The following is an 11,310-nucleotide window of genomic DNA, read 5'->3' on the forward strand; positions in this document are numbered from 1 at the left end:
AAAAGAATAAAATATATATTCTCAAGGGTTTCAGTACGTTAAGAAAAAGCAGTTAACACTGCTTCAGACCGGACCACCTGCAAAACCATCTTAGCCAAATTATATGATTATGGCTGGGAAAAAAAAGTGCATTATATATTTTTACTTTAAAAATATTATTTATTACCGTATTTATAATGGTTAATTTATCAATTCATAAAGCAAATGACTTTAAATGAATGATTAATTGGCGGGCCTTTTTGGTACTTAGCAGTGGATTTTAGCTAGCTGTACAACTTTATTAGCTTTTAACATAGGCTGAATTGTACATTTACAGTCTTTCCTTAGGATTAAAAAAAGAGTTTATAAGATAAGAACATTTACATCTGAAAGGAGACTTTTCTTTTATTGTCTGTGTCTTTAAAGAAACCTTCAATAACTGCTTAAATCCGTGTCAACAGAAATTTCTTTTCTCCCTTCACGATTCCAACCGCTAGGGGGCAGTAAACAAACCTCAAGGAAGGTTTTACTTCTATTTCCTCTTATTTCAATTTTCTCTGACCTACATTTAAGATTATTAAAGTTTTAAAAGAAATTACACATTTCTTGTATTTACACAACATATGTTTGGGTCTGTTCTAGTTTAATTAATTTTCATGCTTTTTGATACATAAAGAAGACAAGTTGGTGAAAAACAGCCCATGTGATCGGCTGTTGTGAAAGGCGACCGTCACCTAAAAAGAGAAGGAAGTCTTCCTCCCATCGCATTACAGGAGATATGACGCAGCAAACACTGTTTCAATGTACTGTTTTTAAAATTAAATAAAAAAAGAAGCCATTTTATATGTTCGTTTTGGATCATTTTTGGAGTTTAAGCTGAAGTGGAGCTGTGAAGGTAAGTGTGCAGGAAAGAAAACGCAACGCCTGTCTGCATTCAGGCTGCTGGGGTTCACTGCTCTGAAACGTAAAGGGAATATAATGAAATGAAAGCCTTTAAAACATTTTGTAGGTATAGAAACTTTATGGGTGGTCGTTTCTCTTGAAAATGAAACTTGGAGTAAGTTTTATATACAAACTTAAAATAAAAAAACATGTCATAGTAAATTCAGAAACAAAAACTTAATTTTTCTACCCATTATGTGACAACAATGGCCATTGTTTTGTCCTTAACTTTAAATGTAACTTAAACATATTCATTTTCTTTATGTAGAAGGTTTAGCAGTATTAATTTCAGCATAATAACCAGCTTATAACTTGATAGAAAATTAAACAACCTGTGGCTGTACAACCAAACAAACTAAACCAGTTAATCTTCCTTGTAACATGCTGTCCAAATCAGCTCCTGTCTCTTTAAGCTGAATGGTTGCAAGAAAGCGATCAAAACAAATTTACTTCCAATGCTTTGTGTGTGTGTGTGTGTGTGTGTGTTTTTTTTTTTTTTCAAATAAGTAATGAGTTCATATTGACGCTTTTAGATTTCCCATCATCTTTGGTTTGCATTAATCAGGCTTGTTGTTCTGTGGACGTCATTGCAAACTCAGTAATAAGCCTACTCATGTTTGTTTTATCCAGCACAGTAGTAGATAAGAGAAATAGTCTGATAATATAAGGACATGATCTTGTGTTGTTTCTACTACACTGTGGACTCTGCTCACATCCTATCACATGCTGCAAGAATGAACTTTCATTGGTCTGTAAAAGATTTGTGAGGAAACCTGGTGTAATTCATGTCAAGAGACGGATCTGATGCAGCTGTTGTGCTGTCTTTGAGCCAGACGTTTGTCTTACAGGAAAGTGACACGATGAGTAAGGAGCACTGCGACAGCAGTGCCGCGATGGATCCTGACCTCATAAGTAAGATGGAGAAGTTTAAGACGCTGAAGCAGTTTCCACCGTATGGAAGCATTAATGGAAACTCTTCAGGGGACACCTGCCCGACGTGTCGAGGCACTGGACGAATTCCCAGAGGTTAGTTTAACGCCCCCAAAAGACATGTGTTATTCATTTATTTTTCTTTGTTTTGATTGGGACTGAAGATACTGCATTCCTCACGCTTCATGTTTCATTTCTGATTTAGGGGAAGTGAGTCATTCTAAATGTTTGAGATGTTTTTGCGTGACTTTCACATAATTTTTGGGGCTTTTCTTCCTATCTTTTTGCTATTTTTCAGGCCATGAAGACCAGTTAGTTGCTGTGATCCCGTGCAATGATGTTAGGTTGAAACCCAGACACACGTAAGTAACCCGAGTATACCTGTGTGTCCGCATGTGTGTGTGTGTGTGTGTTATAGTTTTGCTGCTGTTTTTTAACATGAGCAATGCTCCATTCCTGCTTTGTGTTTCAGGAAGATGTACGTGTTCATCTCCATGGTTCTGTGTCTCTTGGTTTGCTGCCTGATTCTGTTTTTTTTATTCCCTCGGAGTGTCACCCTCACGCCGGTGTCGGTCCTGTCAGTCATGGTCTACTTCACCCCAGACACCGTTGAAATGGATGTCACAGTAAGTAACAGCAGTTTTAGCTGCTGTTGGAGCTTTAGCTTATCTCTGCTGTGGAATGCAGAGACATCAATCTGAACAGAGATCTGCTTTGTGGTGGCATGAAACTCCTAAAAGTTTCATTCTACAAAGCATTTTACATTTGTTTTTTGCCTCGTAATGCTCCAGTCTTACAATTTGGAAGTGGATGACTGGTTTAGACTGTATATGAAAGATGGAACGACTCTTCGTGATGTCTACCGTAGGTTTTTGATGAGCTGAATTGAAGCTCATTGGGTCGTTCTCATCGTTGCCATCTTGGCATTGTCATAGGTAGGGCTGGGTAATATGGCCGAAAAATAAAATCTCCGATTTTTTTTAAACCAAATCCGATTTCCGATTTTAATTGATTTTCCCCCATACTGTAAAGAAAAAAAAAAAAAATTAGAAGTGTCAAAAATAATTCTTTTTCAAATATGCTTTATTGCAGTAAGTCTAGGAGTTTACCTGAATTTAAAGTGCAACTAAACAAGCTGTTAAACAAGATTGTAAAAAGAGATGGCAGGCGCTGCCACTGTAAACTTTATAAGAAACAACACGTTTGCACTTTCCACTGAGATAGTTTTTAACTTTTGATCATACATTTAAGAATAGGCCTCATTTCACTTGTGTAACTTTATTCTAAAATAAAAAAAATAAATAAATAAAAGTGCCTCCTCTTGAAAGAAAACTAGTGATTCCGTTTAGAGTATTTTGACATTAAATAACCAAAACAATTTCCCACATTGACAATGAGGTAATAAAAATGCATGTTTCTTTACACTTAACATGTTTTGACAATAAAGTACGGAAGCCCAAAAGGTGATGGCGGGTTTTAATAAAAATAAAATCTTCATAAACAGCAAATTCGAAATTAATCGATTAAATCGATTAATCGCCCAGTCCTAGTTATGGGTGCTGTGTTTCCTGGGAAATACAAATACAAAAATGGGCAAAGAGGTGGAGCTAAGAGGGGGACTGTCAACGTTGGGGTGGATGATTGACATCTATCAATCTCTTAACCTGCTGGTAGCTAAGAGCTAACGGCGCTAACCAGCTTAACCAACTTAAGCTAAGTCACGCTGTTAGCAGGCTAAAAATGATGGTTGTGCTTCACTCTGCATTCTTGCAACTTTATATTGGTTACCTGTCAATCACATTGACACGCCCCTGTTTATTAGGACTGTGATGATATGCTTTCATCCTGATTCAATACTATTACAATTTTTTGCTTTATTTGATTTAAATTGCGATTTTCACGATTCTTCAATATTGCTAATTTTGTAGACAAAAAACTAAAACAAAAAATGTAGAAAACTTTTTTTGCTAGTCATTTTTCTTAATTTCAATTAGGGAAAAAATATGTAGTAGCCAGACCAACACTCTGCTGTTATAATACCCAAGAGAAAAAGTCAAAAGTTTAATAAAAGCAATAAAAATTAATTTTATAAGGGATTATTTGTATATATTTGAAGGAAAAAAAAGTTTTGTGAAGTAAAAAATCCCAATATTAAATTTTTTTTTAACAATATTTCCCCACCCTTTCTAATTATGGTGAATTTCAAGATAAAATTGGTTATAAATGAATGCGTAAAAAAAAAATTCACTCTCACCTCAGTTGTCATCTATCAAATATAAAAAAAATTTGGACCAGAGTGTAAACTATATTTCTGCTGTAAACATGTTTATTTCTGCTGTGAAGTTGGTCTTTTTAACATGTCTATGGGGATTTGCTGTTTTGGAGCCCCTAGTGGATGAAGGGAGAACTGTAATTTCGGTCATTTTCAGCTTAATTTTTAACCACCGGAGGTTGCCACTTGGTTGAAACATAGACGAAAAAGTATCCTTCTCTCGTCTTTTATAGGACAGAAAGATAACATAACGGAGCTCATGGGGACATCCTCTTTTGTCTCAATATCAAAACGTTTATGTATAGATAAAACATTTTGTTTAAAGAGGACCAAACAGCACTAGTGTGGCCACGTTACAGAGGCAGCCCACTTCACGAGAGATTTCATAGGGAGCGTCTACAAGTGTCCATCGAAGGTTCCAGCAATTTTTGTTCTGAACCTTAGTAAAAGTTCCCGAGGACAAGATGGAAAGTAATTTAATGCTCCACCAGCATTCGCTAACCTTTAGCAAACCTTCCCCAAACTTTGGTGTTGCTTACCAGCCTTTCTCTTTGCCGCGTTCCACCACATTTCCCAGTGTATTTAGCACTGAACTAAACTAAGCTAGGCTAGCATTTCCTAGCCTAGTTTTAAGCCTAGCTTAATTTAATGTATTTTGGCTGGAATTACCTTGTTTCATATGTAGAATGCTAATCTTAGCATGGCTGCTAAACAGTTTTGCATGTCAACGTTGTTTCTTAAAACGAATCACATTAAAGCGCATGTTAAGACAAGACAAGTTGATTTAAATGGCACATTTTATATACAATTTGGTGTTTTTAGTACTTTACAAAAAACATGAACACAAATAAAACCAGACTTTGCTCCTAGTTTGGCTAGTTGCTTGATTTTAAAGATGCAGGGCCTTAAAGTCAGACACATTCCTTGTATGTCTTTAAAATTTCCTGGTTTGTGGTTTGTTACTATTATTTAGTTTCTTTATAGGTTTCTGTTTTTTTCTATTTCTTAGGGTTTTGGTTCAGGTTTAGTACAAGTGTTGCTCCCATGTGCTCCACAGTTTTTACTCCCTACGACCCTGCCCACACCTGGTCCTCTGCTATTTACCACACCTGCCCCTTGTTTGGCATTAGTCCCTCTGCATATATTCTGCCCTTTCCCTTTGTTCTTTGCCTCATTGCGGTTGTGTTTGCCATGGTTGTCATGCTTTTTTATAGTTGCTCAGTTTTGAGTTCTGTGTGGTGTTGGTGATATGAAGCTTTTTGGCCAGTTTGTTCACAAAAGGGTTAATTTCTCAAGGTTTCATGTGCACACAAACCCCTGTAGTAGTGGTTTTTTTTAATTCACTGATATTGGTACTGAAATATAGTACTGAGTTTGATATTAATAAGCAAGGGTACTTGGCAATGGCATTTTGGTGTCTGGAAAGTCACAAAAAGGACCAGCCACCTTTACTTATTTTCAGCAGGCACTGCATTGGACAGCCCCTCCCCTACAGCAGCAACCTGGTGGACCCATTGTTGCCAGTTTAATGACTTTGTCACAATATTTTCCAAGTTTTCAGACCCCTCTAGTGACTCCTTTTTAAATAAAGATCTAGTTACTTTTTTGGTATTATTAGAGATTGACATAAACGCACAATCGTTTACTCTTCTCAATGGCTACGGTTACATGATTTTTTTAATTCAGAATTAATAATTCGGTATTAAATAATTCGGAATTAATGTATTCTCCTACGAGTTTACATGAAGATAATTCTGAATAAAGGTTTATATGAAACACGTCCTTACTTAATTCCTCTTAAGAATGGCGGGTTGGGATTGGACAGAGGGTGCACGCGACGTATACCAGAAATAAACAAAGTTGGCTCCCTGCTTCTCGTCTTTTCAGTTGTAACTTGTAAAAACTACATATTAAGTAACAGTTTCACCGCTACTTTTATTATAGTTTTGAAGTAGCAGCTCAACACGAGCATACTACTTCACTTTTTGCAGCAACTGAGAAGGAGAAGAAAGATAGACCACCGAACATGGGAGGTAAAACAAGGTGCGTCATCGGGACAGGACAAGGTAACGAGCATGCTCAGAACGCCCGGAATTAACTTAGAGCGGAATGAAGGTTTACATGACGGGAATGAAATAGCTCGGAATTAAAATGCGAATCAACCAGCCACTTACATCGGAATTAAGTTTAATTCCGAGTAGAAATTCGCATTAGGAATGAAGTGTTCACATGGTCGTTTTTCATCAGTTTAAGGGCTTGCTGTTATTGGAGACTTTTGGAGACCAACGTGAAAGCAGGTATCTCTTATTTATTTTCAATAATCAGCATCGCTGTACATTACCCTCCCGCATGCAAAAGCAGTTAGAAGAGGCTTTGCCCTTGTACACAACAGTCCCAGCTCCCAGATGATCAGGAACCAGACCAGAAAGCTGCTCGTGATCCTGTCCGGGCTTACCGCCAGATATTAATGTCTACTAATGAAGAGTGCAAACAAAAACATAAAAAAAATGATAACTTCTGTAGTATGTTTTAGAAACCAAACTAAACTTTATTAAACTGAAAGAAAAAGAAACAGAAAATGTTAACCAGAAAGTTTTACACATATTCAGGGTTTCAAAACATCAGTGTTGCCTCCCACAACATTATTCCTCTCCATGGCATCTTTCGGTAAATCTATGTATGATTTTACAAATTAGGCAGTGGTTATAGCCATTGTTGTAGCAGAAATCCCCCGTCCTGCCAGCATGTCTGTTTTGGACATAGACTGTATACAAAAGACAGACGGAGCCTCCGTGACGTCACCTGTAGGTTTCTGATGAGCTGAATAGAAGTTCGCTAAGCGGTTCCTACCATCGCCATCGTGGTAGCGTCATGCGTGTAGTCTGGCAAAATACGAAACTGGACAAAGAGGTGGAGCTTAGAGGAGGGCTGTGAGTGTGGGGGTGGATGATTGACATCTGACTTGCCTTTAGCTAAGAGCTAACAGGAACTAAACAGCTAACGAAGGTAGACTGGATAACGTTAAATCACACAGTTGTGCTATTCTCTTCTTTCCTACAGCGGGATATTGGATACCTGCCAATCAAAAGGACACGTTCCTAATTATGCCGAATTTTAAGATGAAATTGCCGCCCCCCCTCCCCCACAGTTGTCATGATGTTAAACCTGACCTATTACACATAAAATGTATTTTGTACCATGCAGTAAACATGTTTATTTCTGCTGTGAGGTTCATCTTTTTAACATGGGAGTTTACGGGGGATATGCTCTGTTTTGGAGCCCCTAGGGGATGAATGGGGAACTGCAAGTTTTGCCACTTTCACATAGGCTTCACTTGTAGCCACCAGATTGTTTATTGTTTATTTGAGTTTGCACTTTAAAAGTAACAGTAGAAAATTCATAGGGGAAAAAAGAAAGAGGAAAGGTTCAAATGATAGACAATATGCGTCAAATAATAATATAAATTACAGTGCTGGGGAGGGTGGAAACCCTATAAGGACTTATCGAGAACCTCACCATAATCTAAATACAAAAATGAATTAATAAATAATTAAACCAGATAAAAGAAATACATACAACGAAGCATTGAAAAAAACAACCACAAAACAAACAAGCATTAAATTAAAAAATATTACAAATAAAATAAATATAACAGTAGAGCACAATTTATGTTTTTCAAATTCTTTTTGTACACTGAAAAAAAAGGTGATATGTCTAACAAAGTGATGTTAGATGTTGCTGCTTTGTTTTGGCTCATCATTCAGGACCCACAGAAACGGCACAGTCACGAAACACGTCTTTTTACGTCTTTGGCAACAAATGTTTGGATTAAAAAAGATGCCTTTGGCATGATAAGTTAATCACTACATCTAGTTTAAAAAAAATGATCTTAACTAGTTTATTTGTTCTATTGTTAACTTCATCTGCTCTCAAGTATTGTGAAGAAAAGGACATTGACTGGTTGTTGAAGTTTTTCTTTTTTTTTTTTTTTAGCTTTGTGTAATTTACCATACCATATTTATTTCTAAAGCACTTTAAAAACAAACAGCTGACCAAAGTGCTGCACAGAAATAGCAAGTGAACAAAAACAGCTTAAGAAAATAAAATAACAATAAAATGGTAAAGTAAGAGATACATGAAAAAGAACAGTTAAAAATAAAAAGCAAGGACACAGATGACAACTCAGTCTTGCTAAAATGCCAAAGAATACATTTACACAACAATGCTAATACAGCTTTTAAAATGATATCATTTTTCGATGTTTGTCTTGTAGTTATTAAAGGGGAAATTGAATGCACCTTAAACCCAATCTGAAACAGTTCTCTGATGTATTAATTAAAATTTGGAGTCCTGCTTTTGGCAACGTCATCTATAGTTTGAGTGCAGCTGCTTCTCTCTCACCCCCTGACGGCACTGATCAGGTGATGCTTTGTTCCAGGCAGATTCTTTTTCCTCTGATTCTGGGAGTTTATGTAGAGAAGCCTCTTCCATCCGGCTGGCTGCAGCTCCTACTGCTTCCTGTCGGGCTGAAGACGGCGGGGCGAGCAGACCCCACACAGACATGTTGAGGACCAGCAGTGGGAAGAACCTAATAGTTTATGACATCATAAAAATGGAGAATTTCAAACGAGCTGTTGAGACGCTTCATTTCAAAGTCTCTTAACATCTAATTCGTCCTGTGCTTGTTTCTTTTTGTCTGTTTGTGACTTAAAACGCCACACAAGACAATTGTAGGCACTTAGAAAAGTGACTTTTGTTTGAAATTTCCCCTTTAATACATTTGTTTTGTCTTGTTAGTGTTGTTGTTTTTGTGATGTTCTGGCTTTGGTTTAGAAATCAAACCTGAAGGTGACCGTGCAGCTGATGTTCGGGGACGTTATTTAAGCAAAGACATTTGGGGGGGGGGTTCTGTTTTCGGTTGTATCTTATTTAGCAGCACTTTCTGATTTAAAGTAAAGTCTTTTAAAGTTCAGCCGCCTTCCTTCCCTTCTCATGGTTCAGGATTTTGGTCCTCATCCACGGTTCATGGTTCCTCATCTCCTTGTAAATGGATTGCAACAGGCTGTGCAAACATGGCCAGACACTGATTGGTTTGCATTTGGTTACACATGCTTCATGTTTGACCTCCTTACCGCTCCATTTGGGTGCCGATGGGACACATTTTAATACTCTAAATACATAAATGTTCTCATTTTATAGTTGATTAAAGGATATTGTAAAAATCGAATCATTACATTACTTTAAATATTTAAGTCTGTGTTCTTTCCACTGCTGTACACAGGCCATATTTTTTATTGTATGGGTCAGAATTATGCACAAAAGATGTCAGAGTTGCATCACATGACAGGCTGCTGCCAGTCGCCACCATTATACGATGGTCAAAGTACCACAAGGCTGTTTAATGATGGAAAAGTGTCGCTTGTGCTGACATGCTGCATTTCTTTTTATTTTTTTAGAATCTCATCAACATCACCAACGAAAACTTTGTCCCAGTTCAGATTGTCGACTTCACCATGCAGGGTATCGTTGCTGAAACGGTTGTGGGGAAGACTAAGCTCTCCAACATGACGGCCATCCAGCCCCGATCGCAGAAAACAGTGAGTCCCCCCCCCCTCCAGGACCGATAAAACGGATCAAAGTCACGTCTGATACCGTGCTTTTCTCACCTCCATTGTTCTCTGCAGAACACGGTCCAAATCAGCCTCTCCATCTCTGAGAGCGGATTAAAGTAAGAAATAAGCTTTATTTTACAGACATGCGTGGAGTAAAAATCAAACGTGCGTCTGTTAACAGATGTTCACCTCTTTCAGCTCCTACTGCAAGTCGACAACGATCAAGATTCACACGTTGTTTCTGCAGCTGCAGTAAGTGATGTTCGCAGCAATGCAAACCACAACCACCACCAAGCTTTACATTTTCCTCTTTACATCTGTAAATCCCCTCCTCACAGAACATAAAGAAAGCCATGTTTTGTTTATAGAATTCACTCCAACTGGAGATTCAGCCTGTTAAAATACACATTCATGCTTTTCAACAACTTCTTCTTTTTATTTTAACATCAGTTGTGGTTTCCTTTGCAGACCTGCTCACATCAGCTCAACATGCAAGAAGTTGCTGATAAATTACATTCATTCATTCATTCATTCATTATCCTGACTGCTTAGTCTGTTGAAGGGAAGATGGAGCCTATCCAGAGGCAGGGTACAACCCGGACAGCTCGCCAGTCCATCTCAGGATAAATGACATTTTTAGAGGCATTTCAGAAGAAAACATCTTGTCCTAAACTGTCCGGCCTTCCATGCAGTCAGCTGGAAGTGGCCATGAATTTAGTTGTTTCAGGTTGCAAAGTAAAACCTCCTTCTGAAGGAGTAGTTCTGGTTTTTCTTCATCCTGAGCTACTGGTTTTAAAGTAAGCCACTAGTCTAGCTCGAGTTACCTGATTAGTGTTTGGTGTCACGTTTGCATGCAGCAGCTATGTTTCAGTTGACAAGTGCATTTTTTCTAAACATTAGAAAACCAAAACAAGGAAGTAGAGGACGGTAAAATGTTCTGGAGGCAACCACACATTCTCTGTTGCAACACAGCCACTCGATTCGTCTAAAACCACTGATCTGTGCATGTTTTCCTTCTTCCACAGAATGACGATGAATATTTCTTATCTGTCTCACACGGAGCAGCTGTCTCTCGACACCTTTGAGTACATCGACTGCGGCACCAATTCAACCATCCCGCATCCTGTGAGATGATGACATTTTAACTTAACCCACCAACGTTGGAGCCCGTCTTCATCCCCCTAATATGTAAATAACAAACACTGTTTTAATGCATCAGATTTTAATCAATCACTACAATAAATGAAGAGTATTGATGTTTCACATGTACTTACTGTACAGTACTCTGCAAAAGTCTCGGTCCACCTCTAATTTCTTTGTATTTTGCATTCGAGGACCAGACTCTGTTTTAGGCGTTTAAAATGATCTTGAGCGACAAATTCTCCAGGTTTTCTGAAGGTCTCTGAAATTGTCCCTGTTACCGACCATTTTCAGTCGAGTCTGTCTTAATTTTTGGTTGTTAAACCACTAAAAAGTTACAAATAAATTATATAAACCAAAGAAAAAGGCCCCTAACTGAAGAGGTTTTCCAGGATCGTGTCAACACATGTCAGCCTGAGACGAAGACATGGCGCT

General features: G+C 37.9%; 1 protein-coding gene across 1 annotated transcript; it reads left to right on the forward strand.

The window, feature by feature from the left end:
* Positions 1 to 1,838: 1,838 nt before the first annotated feature.
* Positions 1,839 to 10,888, forward strand: tmem106a (transmembrane protein 106A; the record flags this gene model as incomplete). Its single annotated transcript, XM_079261353.1, has 7 exons — positions 1,839 to 1,947; positions 2,150 to 2,213; positions 2,324 to 2,477; positions 9,580 to 9,720; positions 9,808 to 9,851; positions 9,934 to 9,987; positions 10,761 to 10,888. The coding sequence occupies 7 exons, from the start codon at positions 1,839 to 1,841 to the stop codon at positions 10,867 to 10,869; spliced, it is 675 nt and encodes a 224-aa protein (XP_079117479.1). The 3' UTR covers positions 10,870 to 10,888.
* Between the last annotated feature and the right edge of the window lie 422 nt (positions 10,889 to 11,310).

The sequence above is a fragment of the Telmatherina bonti genome (genome assembly GCF_933228915.1).
Source record: "Telmatherina bonti genome assembly, chromosome: 21".
NCBI lineage: Eukaryota > Metazoa > Chordata > Actinopteri > Atheriniformes > Telmatherinidae > Telmatherina > Telmatherina bonti.